Source organism: Bombus impatiens, unplaced genomic scaffold (assembly GCF_000188095.3).
Source record: "Bombus impatiens unplaced genomic scaffold, BIMP_2.2 scf_3721, whole genome shotgun sequence".
In the NCBI taxonomy this organism is placed as follows: domain Eukaryota; kingdom Metazoa; phylum Arthropoda; class Insecta; order Hymenoptera; family Apidae; genus Bombus; species Bombus impatiens.
The window spans coordinates 80,537-99,364 of record NT_180140.1 but is presented as its reverse complement, the minus strand read 5'-3'; the positions used below and the strand labels follow the sequence as shown (position 1 = coordinate 99,364).

General features: G+C 44.0%; 1 protein-coding gene across 1 annotated transcript in view; it reads left to right on the top strand.

The window, feature by feature from the left end:
- Window positions 1-18,828, top strand: part of LOC100742282 (sodium/calcium exchanger 3) — a 124,001-nt gene that overhangs the window by 91,232 nt on the left and 13,941 nt on the right. Inside the window, exons 6-7 of the mRNA XM_003494734.4 lie at window positions 9,153-9,311; window positions 17,062-17,233. Of these exons, the coding sequence (XP_003494782.1) occupies window positions 9,153-9,311; window positions 17,062-17,233 (331 nt within the window). The remainder of the gene's footprint in view (window positions 1-9,152; window positions 9,312-17,061; window positions 17,234-18,828) is intronic.

The following is an 18,828-nucleotide window of genomic DNA, read 5'->3' as shown; positions in this document are numbered from 1 at the left end:
AATGGAAAATGGATATATACGCCAGGGAGGAATATTCGAGCGGACGAGGAAATTGAAAAGAATCCCCTGCTCTCGTCTTCGATGTTACAGTCGGATTGTGTTCGAAATTGGTCGCTTAAAGGCTGAAAGGGATTCGAATGGCGCGAAAAGATTTTCCGCTGGAATTCTTGCGAGGAGGTCCGCGACGGATCGATCTCCGGATTAACGAAGAGAAAAGGGCTGTCGCGGTACACGGCCAAGGAGGTTGTATGCGAAGGTGAATAATACATTGTCTCCGGAGCAACCTGGCATGTCCGAGGGTCTGGAAAAGGGGGACGAAAAAAGGAACGGCGAGAAGCCCGGTTAAAGAACGAACGTCCAAGGGAAAAGAGAAGAAGGCGGAGCGGAAAGACCGCAAGGTGGAAAAAGGAATGCGCTTTATTTTGCCGGGCACAATCGGACAACGACGCAAAAGCCTGCTGAATTGGCAAAAGCTCTCGAAAGTACTGTATCAAGCTGCCGGCGCGGCGCTTGACTTTGTTTATTCCCGTTCTTTAGCTAACAGCGAACCACAGTGAGCGGCGAGTTTCGCCTATAAATCAACGTCGCGTTGAATGCTTCGGTGCATGATACAAACACGAGGCTTTCTCCCTCGAGGAATGGGAATAAAGTCAAAAATCGCGGCCGTGTCATACCACGCGCGATACGCTTCGATAAAATATTGCTGACGCGTCGAATCTGCGAACCACTCGTTTCTCCGACCTTTATTCCGCTTAATTAAACCTTCGTTCCAAAGCTCTACGTCTCCTATTCAAACTTTTTTCGTCGGTTTCGATATTTTACACTATGCTGGATAAACGTTTTCAGAGTCACGAGCCATGCGCACGACGAGTTCTCTTCTTCTTTTTCTTGAAATTCCGATGAACGCGCCTCCCTCGTGATTCTTTGCGAATTTTGTCCAAGATTTATTACGACACGCGTGACGCGCGATCTTTTTCGAATAATAATTCCCGTGCCAGAGATTTATGGCGAAAGAGAGTTTCGCAAGTCGTTCGCAAGAAACTTCGTGGAACATGCAAGTTCAATCTCATCCGCTGGATCGAAGTTGCCATCTGCTATGATATCGCGAGGGAGAAAAAATTCTCCAACTATATGAAAGCCGGTAGCCATTGTTTTCCCTTAAGATAGCGCAACGATTTATTATTTACCGAGACAACGAGCACATTCGTTTCGATGAACGTGATTCTGCGCGTTGTTCTACGAGGCGATAGACCCACGTAACGCGCGCGTCTTTCAACCTCGAACTACGGAGTCGATCTCATTAAACCTAACGACTCATATTTGCCGACTTGAGCAAATCGTGTTCGCCGCGTGTTTGCCAGACACTTCGACTTGTTTGCTGCGCCGCGGGGAAACACACAGCCCGGATCAAATCTGCGAAACAATTTTACCAAACCGTGAGAAACTTCGCGTCAAAATACCCCGCCTTCCAGCCTCTGGTCCAAACTCAGCATCCACCAAATCTTCAAGACACCACTGAAAAATCCTTCGACTATGGATTCATCGTGTCTCTTCGTTTCGTCGAGATACTCGTTTACAGCTGGTGTCGAACAGTCCGAATACGACGAAGAATTTTCCGGAGAACGAGACGATCGAAATTCTTTCGTTGCTGGCTTCTAATTTAAATCCAGAATCTATGAGCATCCTTGACACAAAGCGCGAAGAAATCTTTCAACCAATTTGAGCTTCCATTTCGTCAAGTTCCGGTCGGCCTCCAACAGTCGGAAGAATGGAACGGTCGAACGTGAAGGGTAATGGAAGAAAAAGAAGAACGAGGAATAAAGAAACGAGGAATAGTTCAGTCGAAATGCAGAGAGGTGGACCAGTATCACGCTTGGATCGTGTTTCCACGGTGCATTGGGATTTGTGCCACGTGTGCTCAGTATAATCTATACGATGTAATCGGGTCACGTTCGTTCGGCGAACAAAACTAACGAGACTGCAGCTGCTAAGCATACCAGTGATTCTACAAACCGAGCGAACCATAAACACGTCCCACGAATCGTTCCAAGTTCGACATACTCACAAAGAGAAAAATCCAAATGGTTTCGTCTTCAACCGGTGAACGCGTCTAATTTCCTTTCTACTACGCCGCGGTACGAAAGTTTCAAATGAGCTGGGAAAAGCCATAACTGGATGGATAAATTGGATGGAACAGAAATAAGAGGTCCGAGTTTTCGTCAAGTATACGCGAGACTTTCATCGAATCTGTTGTGTTTTCGTGGTAACGAAAATTTGTTGCTTGAAAACTTTTCAGCGATAACATTTTTGGGAATATTTCACAACAATGAGTAACATGTTTAAAGTTACGAAAAGAACAGGGAAACGCACGTTTGGTTGCAGAATCGAATAAAACGACAATCTGGATAACGTGCGATTAATCAACCAAATGCCCAGGTTTCAAACTATTCGTCTGTAAAAAATGAAAAATGCGTATTGTTTATTCGACCAGTCGCGGAGAGACGCGATCGCGAGGAAGCGCGTCAACGGGAGTCGTAAATTCTCGTTACGACTAGACAATCGACGCCACGAACAGATCGATCCTCTATTTCGATTAGGATAATAGAGGTGGTGTAATTAGTAGTATAATACTTGATCAACAGTTCAAAGATAGTATATATTTTCAACAATCTTGTGAAGAAGATAGTTACGCTGGTGCGTAAGGTATAAGTTAAGTAGGTGAATGATCAAAGGGTGAAAACCTGATAAAGACTGTAGTTCTGTAGTCGTAGATCCAGTGAAGTCCGGTGACGATGCTGTTGCAAAGGAAAACTCTCGTTCGGTGGTGATCGACCCACCACTGATCGCTTGCGGCTGGAATCTTGGGAAACATGGGAAAAGCCACGTTTCCCCTATTTTTACCTGATGGAGGAATAACCATAAGGAACCTCTTGACTCGAAGATGTTTTATGCCATTTGACGCCGTTAACGGTAAATCAAAAAGCCTCGTTTTATGGCAGTTCCTTAGGATTATTGCGATCCGCTTAATTCTATGCGCACATCTGGTGGCCGTCTCGAAGGTAAAGAGTCACCGGACGTAACACGTATCTTATCGTATCTTTCCCATATATAGTCCTCCCACATACGCAAAATGAAAGAGACCGGTTTATTTTAAAGCCAGATTCTCGTGCAAATACATTGCAAAGCGGCATCCGTCGAGCGAAACTCTCGATTATCTGGAACGTCAATCTCCACATCCAATACAGCCGCAGAGAAAAATCCGTGCGAGCTGTTCAATTTCCGATCGATCGCGAGAAAAGATCGACTATCGCGTTTCGATCGTTGGCGTTGCGTTAACACGACGGGTAAATTGCGGCTCTGGCGTCACAAAGCGGAACTGCGGGAACGCAGGAGCCGCACTGCGCTTCGGTGAATTTACTACGGATAATATGGTGTAATTCATGGGATGACCAAAGGGGTGACTCGCTCGTCGCCTACACGCAACAGAGAGTTAGGTAAATTGGCCGTCGATGTACGTTGTACAAGGTCGGCTGAGTCCTCGCCGACGAATAATTTTAATCGGAAGATGGGCGTGAACCGGCCGATGAAATGGCCCCGCCGAATTAACACCTACGATCATGCACGTTCCACCTTTCGAAACCACGTTTCACGATCGATTATCTGGCACGAAGGTAGGTTTATTGGCAATTAAGCTAAATCCAGTTACCGTGAGTTTTATTACAGCGTGAAAAGTGATTATTGCAATACGAACGAGATAATCCATCGAACTTCTTTCACGTTTATGATAAGTTTTTATCTCTACGACGGGTACTTCTATGAAATCGAAACGAATGATTTCGATCGATAGAACCGTTTGTCGCGTGCCGTGGCCTTTTTATTTTGAGAATCGCTATTTATTATGAAAGTATGATTAATCGGATGTAAAATACTTGTTAAGTAATGTAATAGGTTTACGTGTTCGTCTATGAATCTGTCTCGGTTTATTAAGGCTTAATTTATAAAGTTGGACGCTAATTTTGATAGACACATCGTAGATCCAATATTCGACGATGTTAACTCGTAAAATATATTTGTACGTCATTACGTGCAGTTAGCTTGCTGCAATATTGTCGTTTCTGTCGCGGAGGATATTAAATGGATATTAACGTCAAGCGACCGCAAACAACAACCACGTGCCATGAATTTTAAATCGAGAGACGATCGATGTTGCCACGATGGAATCAGCGTCCCTCCAGTCGATCGATCGGGAAAAGTCCTGGACGCGGTAAGATGATTTATGTTATCGATGATCCACCACGCGTGTTAGTTGATCTCATTTACGCCGTTCTCAGGTCGACTCGTGGCTATATCGATCCTTGGTCTCCTCGAGTATTGGCTGCGTCGATGGTCAACCTGCGGCTTGATTTATTGGCAAACCACGTTGCTGAAACCGCTTCGTGTGCCGATCATGATGGAAACTGACTACTGGAAATTTCTTCCAGCAGGATTTTACCTTCGTGACTTTGGTCCGACGATAAGAGTGTCTCATCAGAAATATTTTGAAATTGAATTCAAGGAACCATTCTGGCCACATGATGCGACATATGCTCTCATCTATCATCATATCCGTAGTACCATTATTTCCTCAGGTAGTTTTCAGAAGCGTGACAGAGAGAGGGTTGTAAGGGTGGAAGTACAAGCCAATAATGGTAGGAAGCGGGTCTATTGGGAAAACGGTGACGCGTGAGAGCCATCGAAGCGTTAACCATATTCGGGTATGGGCGAATAAAATAGCGTGGGTCGTCTCAGTGTGTTCTCAAAATCGTTTGAGTTTTGTTATCGATATCGAGCAATTTGTCACCAGTCAACCTATTATCCGGAAGACGAGTTAATACGTCGATCGAATCTTCCACCTCTTGAACGTAATAATTTCTTTACTTATGGCTCTTCTATTTCTTAATACGACGTTTTATTTCTATCGACGATTACGTGTATACTAGCAACAATGAAAATCGTTTCGCTCTTATTTAATTATTAATTTTGCGATTACACAAGTTTCTGACTAAAGTAGAACCCATGTCAGTGGATTAAGTGGTGGATGCTGAGATAAAAGCACGTAACTCGCATCGACGGAATCGATCACCGTCGTCTATGGCTATTGCTCAAAAAAAAAAAAAAAAAGAAAAAGAAAATTAATTGCTTCGTTGAGTACGTGGCCTGTTCGAACAGTTTCGGTGCTGCAGGCATTCGCACGTGGTTGAGCGAACTACAGTCGTTACGAACTTTGGAAATCCTGCAGGAAAGTTCCTTCGTGGGTCGGTAGATTTCGAGGATCTACGAGAGGATCAGACGTCAGATACAAATTCCAGAACAGTGGCGGTTAACCGACCCTGTTTACGAACTTTAGAAACGTAGACGATGAGAGAAGCCAGACTTTCGTCGAGTAAAATAAAATTCCACGGATCTCCGGCAATTCCATCCATCTCGGACTGCTCCGTTCAACGATCTCCCAAAAGTAATCAAACGCGTGAACGCGATCCTCGATCTTCTCGAACACGTATTAACTTGTACCATAATTCCCCTTGTTTTCCATTGTCTGGGGAATTTTCACGGGCTGTAACCAGAATTTCCATGATGTAGAATATTCTTACACGTTCTAGTTAAATTTCTGCTCTCTATGGAATTTCTATAGATTCCAATCTTGCGATCTCATACCTCTAGTAAAATTTGCGGACCCTAAAGAATCTCTGTAGATTCCAGCGAAAAATTCCAACTGCAATGAAAAGTTTTTACGATCTGGAATTATCCTTCCAGTGAGATTTCCAATTCCACTAGAATTCTGTTTGCCTAATTCTAATAAAAAAGTGTCCTGGTTTTAAAAAGGATTTCACGAATTCCCATAAAATGACCGTCCGACGTAGAACAGCTCTAGTAAAATTGTCAAACTCTACCGAATCGTCTGTAGATTCTTGTGAAATATTCCCGTTCTATAAAGATCTTGCGGATCTCAGAGAAAGCTCCTTTCGATCTAAAAACGCCCTTATCTTTCTAGCAAAATTTCCAAATCCTACAGGGTTTTTGCAGATTCAACCGAAAGATTGCGGAATTCTGGAAAGCTTTTTAGTAAAATCCCCCCGATTATCTGCGACTCTTTGACTTTCCAAGTAAACAATAAAGTAAACGGTCAGGTTTGGTGATCGTCGTTCGATGATGATAATGCGAAATTCGCCCTGTTCCCGTGTTACAAGCGAAACTAGCTGGAATCGTACTATTTCGGTGAACCAAGGAGACCAAGGTTCCGCTATGAGAAGGATTAAGGTCGAGACGTCTTCGACATGCCGAGATGCATTTACAGCGGAAGGATTGCTGTCGTAATCCTGACGGTTACACGAGTCGCTCGATCTCAATCCTAATCCCGCGTCGCCTGGTAAGCGATCCTCGCCACGATAAACCGCTCTCTAACGATCAGGACGTTTGACATCGATGACAAGCTTGCACAAAAAGCTCATTGTTCGGTCTAATGGGACTCGGGAAACTTGCGCGTCTACGAGTGTGCATCTGGTGCAACGTTAGCGCGTGCGCGTCGGCCGTGCAACTCGCTTCTATTAAAGTTCAAGAGTTAAGCCTCCGCTTGTCGTCGGGACAGTTTGGAATTTACCGAAACGCCAGAGATTCTCGTCTCTTGCTGTTCTACAGTTTCCTTGTAGCTCTGATCGTCGGCTTTGTTTAATTCAAAGGGACTCTCTCGAGCACCTCATTAACCAACTGTTCTAATTTCCTTTATCGCAACTTCGTCGTTCGGAAAAACAGAGCCGGAGCTAGCGAATTCGAGGAATTCCTTTGACGCTGGCAATGAGAATAGCGAGACGACTCGGGCTGTTGAGAAAGTACGTGGAAAAAAACCGGCACACATTAATCGAACGTAAACAGCCCCGCGTTGTCGTTCGACGAATTAATCCCCTTGGCAGGAAAAAGGAAAAAGAACACGGAGGCGAAAGAACGGGTACGCGAATACAAACGAACGTGTGGAATGGAAATTGCGCTCGTAACACGACGATTCCATTTGCCTCGCGGAATTCATCTATATCGATCGGCGAACCGTCAAGGCTACAATTCCCCGGCAGGAATGTCGGGAACAAATAATTCGCCACGACGAGCAAATGGAAATCCAAGTGATCCATCGCCTCGATGAAAGTGCGGCTAGCCGTACGTGAAACTTCGCGAAACTCTTCCACCACATGATTGAAGCTCGATCCGACCTCGTGTTCCAAATTCCTCACCCGATGCAGGATAAACTGGTTTCACGGCCAGATAAAGAATGCCAGATCCGTTGTGAAAAATTAATAAAAAAAACGTCGCCACTGGGGTCGAAAAATATATAACAGAGCTAATACGGAGACAAATAATACGGAGAAGCATCGTTGCGAAACTTCGCCAATTAAGCATCGTCGAGCGATCTATTCTCCAAACAAGATACGAGTGGCTGAACATCATTCTCAGGCGTTGAGATAACTGGGTATCCTTAATCCCCTCGCGTTTACTTAGCATGAACTTGAAGAGCTTATGCTGATTAGCAAACACAGTCACGGTTTCCAGTACGCTGATCAAAGTTAAGACACATCGGTGTCGCATCGTGTCGAAGATCGCTTGCTACCATTTTCCAGTAAACACGACGTGTATTGCACGTGTTTGCGAATCTTGTTTCGAACGTCGATTCCCTCGAACCATCTAATTTTATGTCTAATTCAATATTAAACGACGAATATGTAATGAATCTTGGATGTCATAGAGCCGAGACATTAGGAAGGAAGACGAATCGCGAAAAGAAATTAATCGTGTGACCGGCTTATGCGCCTTGTGATGCGAACGTTTAATCAAAATGGAAAGGACTCCGAAGAGAAAAATATACACCACCGTCCGACGAGCTTAATTAACGCTTTAATCGTGCCTGTGTGCCAACGCTTCGCGCAAACAAACGTCGGCGCGTTATTTAATTCAAACGTCTCCGTTGCTTCTCCCTCGTTAATATCAGTAACAAGAACGTGCGACGTCTTTCTCGGCTAATCTGACTTAATTACGAAACTATGATGTATTTTCCGCGCAACAAAGATTGTTCCAACAGGCGAATACAAATAACCGGAGTAATTTCAGCTTGGGAGAATTTTTCACGTATATTTTACGTTTAAGGTGTCGCGATACTAGCGCCGTCAGTGCGTTAACTACCAGTACGTAACATTCATATTTATTTCTCTATTTATACGTTTCTTTAATTATTTGCTGCTTCAGGTTTTTACTTTTCCGCATTAGAGGCTATTAAGTGTTTCCGTGAACGTAAGGCAAACCATATTTTCTTCGTTTTCGACGCGAGAGTGACTCAATTATAATTATGTAAATTATCAGAGATCTTTAGATAAAACTGATTTACCATATTTCCAGATCTTAGCCATGAGATTAATCAAAATCTATTTATCTGAACGCAAATTACAAATAATTGGGAGAATTAACGAACTCCTGTTATACGCACAGACTGTCTTCGAAGTCATGGTACCAATCAAGCGATGATTCTACGTGCAAAGATAAGTCGTAAAGGAAAGGATAATATTTTTCGAAATAGGAAAGTTTGAAAAGCCATCAACTACCCGTGTATTAACTGGAAGTTTCGAATTACGGAACTTGTGTTTCTACTCGCGTCCGTATTATTAAACATGAACAACGTCAAGATTCCTGCTTGCTGTTTAATAAAATAATTCTTCGTGAATTATTCATGAAACCATACGATTTAAATGCCGAATGAAGGAAGGTAATAATCGATATTCCGGAGATAAGATAACAAGAATAAGAAGAAGCAATTTTTCTTGAAAACGAAACCTTGAACGAAAAAAATCGTTACTCTCCTTTCCCCACTTATTTTTGCATGTAGAATCGCTTCCATATGAATACCAATTAACTGTTAACCAACTTAACTAACAAATTCGTATACATAAACGAAGTTCTAGCGTATCAAATAATGACGAAATGTCGTTCTCTTCGAACAGTACGAAATTTCTTGCCTCGTTAGAATCTTTCCGACACGCGTCTGTAATCCTCGCGGAAATAATTGTCCTGGCAATTCGATAGGTTTCCACGTGCAGCAGCTATGCAATTTACTGAAACTGGACTGTATCGGTTTTCAGATATCGCCGGTGGTTACCTGTGCTTTGTCATCAGCATATTCGGAATCGGTGTGGTGACGGCGGTAATCGGAGACGTCGCATCCTACTTCGGCTGCACCCTGGGAATCAAGGACTCGGTTACCGCGGTGGTTTTCGTCGCTCTTGGTACCAGCATTCCCGGTAAGTCGTACGCGACCGCCATTTCCGTGGAAAAACACCACGGAGCAAGGATATCACGCTCACAGTCCACGACAATTTTCAACGAATTTTCTACGTGACGAACTCCTGACTAGCTATAAGTTCTTTTTCAATGACGAGCAAGAAAAAGAGAGAGAGAATGGGACGCAATTAGCGGTAATTGCGGGCTGGCTGTTTTACGCGTGAAAAGTATGCGCCACTTCAAGGACACCCCCGATGCTGAATACAGAAACGCGAGGACAATTAAGAGATTACCTCTGCCGCTAACAATCCTTCGTCCTTGGTAACTCGGTGAAAAAGATCTCGAAGGGTAGAATTTACAAGCGGTATGCGGAATAACTTTGGAAATGTGCGATGTTGGAGGGAACAAAGAAAGCTTTCGACTTCCCCTTAACCTCTGCACGAAGAATTGCTCGATTCGTTGATGAAGTTTTTCTCTAATCTTGTTTCCAGATAATTTTACCTACTCAGGTAACTTTACGAACAGTCGTTTATTTTCCACGGGCAAACTCTTTTAAACGCGCGGCTGAAAAACTGATCGTACAACGCGGTAGAGACTTCGATAAACATTTCAGAATTTTTTAAAGACCCTTAAGAAAGCCTAGGGAAGAACGATAAAAAGCTTAGGCGCGGATACAAACGACCCGGCTCGCCCACATGGGGTGAATTAATGGCGACGCCTTGAAACAGGCGATTTGCACGACACATTTATCACTATGGATTGAAGGAAGTACTTTACTGAAGCTCAGAGCCCTCTTTGTCCGGCTGCTTTTTGTCCGGAATTCTGGACGGACCGATGTCGAGATGAAAGCCAGGCAACAACGTCGGCTGGATCCATTCGAACCTCGCGATAAATCTTGCAAGAGATGGTGTCACTTTGTGGGACGTTTCGCCTGGCGTGGACGAAATACGATCTCCCTACGGTCTCCTTTCGCGATTCCAGTGGAACGATGGTCGACTCCTGGTGGAAGAAAGTCACGAAGGGAATTGTTCGGCTACGCTACTCGAGCAGACTTTCGAGATCTGGAAACTAAACGAGAAAGAGAAACGGCCTGTGTTCGATACAATTTTCACGAGTTCCAGCCATTAGTCTACGAATACAATGGAGTCTCTTTGAAATTTAAATGGCGTAATCTGGCAACTGTCGAAACGTCGTACGATAAAATAATACGTTTAAACAACCGTCGGTGAATCTCTTGTTCTAGGTTCGACGATAATTGGCAACGAAGTTCGTTCTCGAACGACACACCTCGAATATACGACGTTATTTTGTAACATATAAAAACTACAGAGGAGAAATAGTTAGGAACGTCGTGACGTGGATAAAACAAAGACGAGGCTTGAAATCGAGATAAGAGAAAAAGGAGGCTTGTTCGCGTCGAGATGGAAAGAGCGAGATTACCAACGTGGAAATAAGAAAAACGAGGCTGAAGAATCGAAAGAAGAAAAGTAAATGGCTCGTGAATTTTTTAATTAAAGATGGTAAGGTTAATTTCGTGGGCCGTTTATCCGAATGAATTTCCGCTATTCAAAGGAAGGAAGCCATTGAGAGGCGGGTTCGCTTGAACGCGTTTATTCGTCGGCAGCGCGGTGGAAGAGAAGCCCTGCGAAATTTGTAACGGCGCGGTCAAGACAGCCTTTTTCAGTGCTACGCGGCCTCTTTTGAATAAAATCAAGTATCAGCTTATTGTGCCCGTAACGGAGAAAAGCCGCGATAAGCAGGTCTCTTTCACCGCTTTTCAAACGACTGCCGTTTCTTTCGAAATTTTTTGCCTTTTCAAGGCTCGTTTGTTCGTGGGAAAGCCCGTCCGGAAATTTCTTTCGCAAGAGAGGAGATGCTTTTTAACAAGCGCGCCGAAGCCGCCTGTACAACGCGTCTATATTTCTGAACGCAGACGTGTGTCAAGCACATCGTCTTGACGCAACCGTAAATTTTCCTCTCCGTCAATGCACGAACATCGCTCCAACACCATCGTATGCGACCGATAAGAAAACAGAGATCGATGAATATCGTGAGTTTTGAAATAAACGCGAAGCTCGGATAAAATAAACCGCGTCGCGTGATATATCGTTGCCTCGTATGCTAATGACAATCGTCCCAGGCGATTATCGCTAACAATGGCCCGTTCCAAATTGATAAAAGAAAATAACGTGCGCAGATTATAATATGTCGTGTTGTCCGTTCGTATTGTCCGATGATAAAAGACGTTAAGCTGGAATCCTCGCGTTCGGCCATTGAATCTAACGCTCGGTTCGCCTCTAATCGCGCAACATCTGAAAATTACAACGACGCTCGTATTTTCCGATATGAATGGCTCGCGATATTTTTAAAGCATCGTCGGAAAATTGTATATCTCACAGAGAAACTAAACGTGTTTAAACCGCTATCGTACCTCTGAAGAGAACTCTGGCCTAAATTTACTTTCCTCGCGAACGTGTGTCGCATCTCCTACCGTAAGCCCCTTTTTCCGCGTTCCTTTTTCAACGAAAAGCAACGAAACTGTACGCGACGTTACGAACAGGAGACGAGCATAATTGCGACGACCGAGCCAACGGTGGACCACGGAAATGCAAATGGACGCGCACTGTAGCTGAATAAAAGCACAGAGGACTGATTTATTCCGATAATCATACGCGTGTAACAGGGATGGATGCTTGTTGACATGCATACCCCAACGCACACAGACCGGTGATAAACGCGTTTGCACGCCGCTGGCCATGGTTTTCACGCGACAATGCGTTACCAGCACAATTTTATTCATTTCCGTGGGGTAGCCGACCTTAACGTGGAAAACATACCGAGGTCGACACCGGAGACGTTTATTCTCGTCGATGAACCCGTGAAATTCGCCCCTAGACCACCGAGCTTCGTTATTTCTTTTAATCTCCATTCGCCTGTTCGTTGATGCTACGTGCGCTACCGCTACGATTAACCAGAGTTTACAGAGCTCTAAACCGCGAAAAATACGGAATCCGGCGCAAAATATCACTGGCCACTGTGCGTGGAACATCGTTTATCATCGCAGGCCATAACTATGTTTCTTCTCGCTTCTCCTCTGGAGTAATGAAAATAAATTTTTCAGAAAGATTCAATTAGTCGATCGGAGGCGAAAGAACGTGATTAACGCAGATTGCAGATCGCGAATCGGTAAATGATTATCACTGGTAACGGGAATTTATCAAACAATCGTGACAGCCAGCGCGGCTCCGCCTTTGCTGGCCTGTCCCGTATTCAGACTGGATTTTACGGGGTTACTATATGAGGTGATATGCGGCAGACCCGTGCTCGCTGATAATTTATCGCATCTAGCCTTTGTGAGCTCGAACAATGCTCGTACCTCGAGGTCGCGCCACTCCCTCGCTGTCCCCCGATGCCTCTCGCCCGATAGATTGGATGAACCTTTTCACGTTATCGTGTGAAAATTGTTCGTTCCCCGAACGATGCCATGTCTTCAGAAAGACATTTCGTCCGGAAGAAGAGATTCAACGACTATATTACGTCGTGTAACAAGCTTCGTTTCGATGTTACGTTCCGGGGAATACCGGAATGGACAAACGCAGTGTGCACAGGCAGTGTGCGTAAATATTCGTTGTAATCGCATCGCGTAATAACAACGATTTCGTTAAATCGAGGATTCCAGCTTAACTATACACATTTCATTCGTTGGAGAATAATTTGCCAATGCTGAACGTAATAACGTTTATTAAAGACTCCTAATATCCATAATTCGACCGTTGCATTTCGACAACTTCTATTTAGCTTCGAATTTATAGTCGCCCTTGGTCGCCTACTACCGTCACTAGCTGCTGAATCGAAGCAAAGCAAACAAATCGAGGCTATTGAATTTTATGCAGCGCCAACGCGCAAACGAACGTAACGATTCGCTAGCTTCGATCAATCGTCGGTCCTGGCTGCACGTCCTCCACCGAACAAGGGAAAGGAACAAGCTTCTCGCATTTCCATTATCAGACATCCTTGCCAGCCGAATTACCAAGACGTCTCTATAGCCTGGCTATCCCGTTCATTGGCAAATTAAGCGCGTATTTTTACGTCTTCGACGGTCCAATCTGCGAGATTTTTAAGGCGATGTTCTTTCCAGTGCGTTCGAGGAGCCGATCGATAGACAACGCGTACTGTTCCGTCCGATCTTCCCGTGCAATTGTTCTGTAGCTTCTACTCCTGATCTATGGTCATTCTGTAATAGCTTTTGCCCTTCTTTACGATTCAATTTAAAACGTAGATGCTCTTAAGCTAAATATTAGCTTGTCCAAAAACATTCTTTCGTTTTACAAGGAAACAATAGATGCGTGACTTTTTTCGTTTTATATTAGGTTGCCTGAAAAGTTTCTTTCGTTTTATGAGGAAATAGTAGACGCACAACGATTTTTGTTTTATATTATTTTGTCGAATTACGTGCGATCCATTTTGTTCCGTTGAGATAAACATCGCGACATTTCACAGACTCGGTTTCACGTTTGTACGAAGGTGCACTGTTGTAAAAAACACGTTTGCGAAAGAAAGACACTTTTCTTAATAGTATTTCAGTGAATTATGTATGATCCATTTTGTAGTAATAGAACGAAATATAAATAACAAAACGTAATATAAAAGGAAAAATGTAGCGCGTTATTTCCACGCGGAACGAAAGAAACTTTTCGGACAACGTAATACAAGATGACAAAGCTCGTACGAGGGAAATCATATGGAAAGCGTACGAAGAAGTACAGAACGTAAGAGAAGCAGAAACCTTGTGTTAGCATATTTTACAAAACAGGGATATCGCTCGAATCTCCAAGAATGCAGTACTTTTAACGTACAAAATTTTTCTCACGACACCGAGTTGTTTATCTCTTGACCTGGTAGTTGTAGCGTTAAAACGTAGGAACCGGTAGATACGTATTCTTCTCGTCAATTCTTCACAGAGATGCATCCTAGAATAAGCGATACAATGGACGGATGTAACAATAGGCGACTCAAGTATGAAAAGAAACGAGATACATCAAGTACGATTTGAAGTCTCCGCTAGAACCAACATCGATCCTCGAAAGTTTCCTTACAGCATCTTCGAATAACATTCCTTCGGATCCTAATTCACGAAAGCGAGGGGAAAGCTCGGCGTTCCAAGCAACGAACGCCAGTTTGGTCATAACGGTGTTGGAAACTTATCGATGGACGTCGTTTCAGCGACGTAACACCATTGCTAGGATGTTGCACGAGCAGAAGCTCCGATATCTTTCTCGAGACGAAAGGACAATAAGGAAGAATTCCGATCTACGAAGATTGTGGCGAGGATGCGGGGAAGCTTGGCTCGGACGAGGCATGTAACCAGGGCATAAATATTGATGAGATTTTACCAGGCGAGGAAGTTTCCCCGGAGCTCGTAAAAGTACGGGACGCGTCGCTTGGAAAGCCGATAGTTACCCAAATAATCCTCGAGCCGTGAATTATACAAATTTTCTCGATATCGAATCGTGGACATTCCTAGAAATGTTCGAATGGCCGTGTAATTGATTCGAATGGGCAGCACGCAATCTGTGCGAATAGGAGATTCGTCGAATGGAGGGACACGTCGTCGCCATAACGTCCCGTTAATTTCCTATCCATGACTGTCTTACAGGGAAAAATCGCTATCGTGCACGATCCTCTGGCAAATGATTCGAAAATGCTACGATTCCGAATTTCCCGACGGCTGGAAACGCATCTTACAAATACCGAGAAAATCATAGAAATTGTAACGGTATCTACGCACCATGTACGATCATATATTGTCTCAATTTTTCTCCGCGCATAAATTCAACGAGTGAGAGAGAATGCGATTCTCCGGAGAATTTTTCAATTACAAAATGGAAATAGACGACGATCCTAAAAGTCGCGAAATATATGCAAATTAGCGCGATAATCGAGTCGGCGATGGCCGAGATAATCGTGCTGCTGCCGTTAAAGTTCTCGAAGGTACGCCTAGCAAGGTGTTTTAATTAAAGAAGAAACAACCGGACTCCCTTTTGCTTTCACCCTATACGTATAACCGAAACACGTATGCACCTATCTACTCTTAACGATCGATCTTTCTGAATTTAACTTTCCCAATTAACCCACATTTAATGTTCAGAGAAAGGAACGATTCAAAGGATAGAAAATCAGGTATTTTCGAAATTCCCATGAAAGTAGAAATTGCTGGAGTCTGAAAAACCTCAGCTCACCACTTCTCAGATTCACCTGGAAACCAAACTTACGGTCGTCGCTAATTCTTTCCGTTTCTATCTTTCACAAACTTAGCAACGTGTATTCAGCATCGGGAACAAACCAAATACGCGATATCCAATGCGTCAAAGTTTCCAGGCGAAAAGCCCCTGCTATATATGGACATAGTCGGTTAAAGAGTAGCTGAAATGAGCCGGTGCACAAGCTGCACAGGTTTTAATCCGAACGCATACATATATACACACGAATACGTAAGTACGCCTTCGACCATTCACGTCAGCTGGTTCGCGCATCCGTGTACACGGTGTTGTTCTCGTCGCGATAGGACCCGTGCAACGACCAATAACAAGAACTGACGAAAGTAGCGGCGACGCATATGGCGAAACATATTCCCGATTAAACGCCGTTGCTTGCTCCGGATATCCGCTTTTTGGAACGTGTACGCTCTGCATAACTCTCGATAAGTAAGCTAACTCGAACGACTTTGGCCGAAACCATTGTGCAAGTTACGTTCCCGGAAGCTAGCAAGAGCACACGGGTATTTATTAGATCGTTGAGAAAGCTGGGAACGAAATTTACGAGAAATTTTTCTCGGTGTTCGTCGATGGTTTAACGACGTTTACCGAAAGCGGAGGGTCGAAGAGTTACGCGCAAAGTTGCTCGAAATTTCTGCTGCCACGAAAGACTTCCGGGGACCGGAAATACGATTATTTCCTAACCTCCGGCAGACACACACACACAGCGTACATTCCTCTATAAACCTCGATCTTTGTCTCGCGCGCGTAACTCTACCATTCTGTGAGTCGTCGACTTGACGACTCGGTGATCGTAACTTTTTACGGAACAACCGTGTCACGCGTATTATGAAACGACTGATCGAGTTACACGCTCGCTATATCGGTATTTCATGTACGCTGGTTCGCGAAAATATTTCATGTATATTTTATGAGCAGTTTGAAATTTCATGAATACTGACACCAGATACAACTGTCGTAATTATATTGATGAACATTTTAACGTATCTGAAAAATACACAGGACACTTGGATCTCATTACAGTGCTACAGAGATTTGAGAATGTCTCGTATAACGCATATAGTAATTGGTAAAATATTTTTGAAGCTGTTCAGATATTTCGCGAACCACTAGGTAGGTCACGGTTGCAATAATACGACGTTCAAAGCTGATTCTATAACGAAACGAGCAACTAACCGTAGTCAAGCTTTTGTAGTTTAGCTGTGTCAAGATTTTGCCGCAAATCGTGGTGTGCCACGAGCTTCGCCGAGTTTCGTTTCGACATACGACACACGTTTCTGCATCACCCCCTCCCTATTTCCTATATTCGCGACAAATCAAAGTAAAAACAACTATCCACGCGCCGTATTGCGTGGTCTGTGTAAGCGGAAATCGTTGGAAATCGATAAACTGTATGGAAGAAGAGGTTAAAAGGTAGAACGAGGGAGAAATAAAGAGAAAAGAGAAGAAGGCGATACAGAGAGAAGAAAAATCTAAGCGTATGACTTTATTGCAGACACGTTCGCGAGCAAGGTGGCCGCCTGCCAGGACAAGTACGCCGATGCGAGCGTGGGCAACGTGACCGGAAGTAACGCGGTGAACGTCTTCCTGGGGATCGGCATTGCATGGAGCATCGCAGCCATCTACCATGCCTTGCACGGTGAAAAGTTTTTGGTAGAACCGGGCAAGTCAGTATCGATTCATTCTTGTTTCTCGATATCCCATTTGTACAGGTTGTTTCAAAGGAAATAACTGTAGCACCGGCAAAGAACAAAAATTCCTATGCTGATTATCGATTTTGAAACAGTCTGTGTTTATCGGATTTAATCGTAATTTTTGAAAATATCGTAACGCGTTCGAATATAAAGAAACGAAGGCGGTGACGACGTCTCGCTATGTTGATTCGCGAACGATTCGATACGTGAAAATTTCGCTGCGAGCAGCCTCGTTGAACTCGACACGCTCTTTCCGAACTTTCGCCTGGAAACACGAGAGAACAGATTTGACGGGATCGATCTATCGTAACGAAACTTGCGAAAACAATACGGACTTTCGAGATTGGGCAGTTTCGATGGAGAACGGCACCGAGGAAATCGTTTCGTTTACGACGATCCAAACGAATGCACGTTCAATTCTCTAACGTTCTACGTTTTCCCCGCTGTCCTCGATCTGTACGATATATTGGCTCGGTGGAAAACGTTCGCGTCACTTTACACGTCGAAGCTCAATCGATTTCACGTACAAGTGCTTACACGGTGACACAAAGCCTATATGATATACGTAGGACGACGAAATACAATAGTTTCAGTCCCAGCTGGTATAGTTTTCGTAATGCAGATGTCTTTCGACCAGCATCTGCAATCCGGTCGTAAAAAGCCAGCCGAATGGCTTTCAGGCCCTAAAATGAATCTCGATTCGGAGATTGTTTCGTGGAACGTTCGAAACGCGGCTTGCAGTCCGAGATAGTGATCTGTGTCGCGACGCGTCGATGCTGCTACGGGCACCGGATAAGAGCGGATGACGTGAAATGAAACAATATCAGGTAAAACACGAGGACATAAGCCAGATAACAGAGCGTCGTTTGCCATTTACGATCTCGTACGGTGGAAACGCTTTGAAGAAATTTGGTCCGAGATTGGAAGAGAAACTTGGCCAGCGCCGCGGTGCATCGTCGATTTATGTACTGAATCGCGACCAACACCGGTGACAGTGTCCTGGTCTAGAAAATTGTAATCCGTGACGTATCGGCAGGAATATTGTGTAGGACGTAATACGCGATACGGATATTACCGACGACGTGAAATATCGGAACGCGGGTGACGCCCGATTCTGTAAAGAGCCGTCCAGGCATAAATTTCCGCATTTCGAAATACCGGCCCCGTTCGACGTCTCTTTTTGGAAATCCGTAACGGAACTCGTTCTATCGCTAACCGTTGTCAATCATCGCATCGACGCGCGTAGGTGCCACTGAACAGAACTTCGACTTTCAATAAATAAAACCGTATTCTCGGTGGAATTAATACGATAGATATAAATAGCAATAGAGAAACACAATTCGATATCGGAACTCGCTGTTGACAGTGATCAACCTTCAAACTGCAAAGATGGATATCTCGTTATCCTGAATTATTTCGACCGAAAGGTAGTAGATAGGAGACCTGTTTTCCCCTCGTCTGGTAAAAGATATTTGGCAAAAGTTTTATAATTCGGTGCGTTCGAAGATGTTACGTAAACCTACTCGCAGGAATATATCACCTACTGAAAAATGCATCGGACGTGAAAG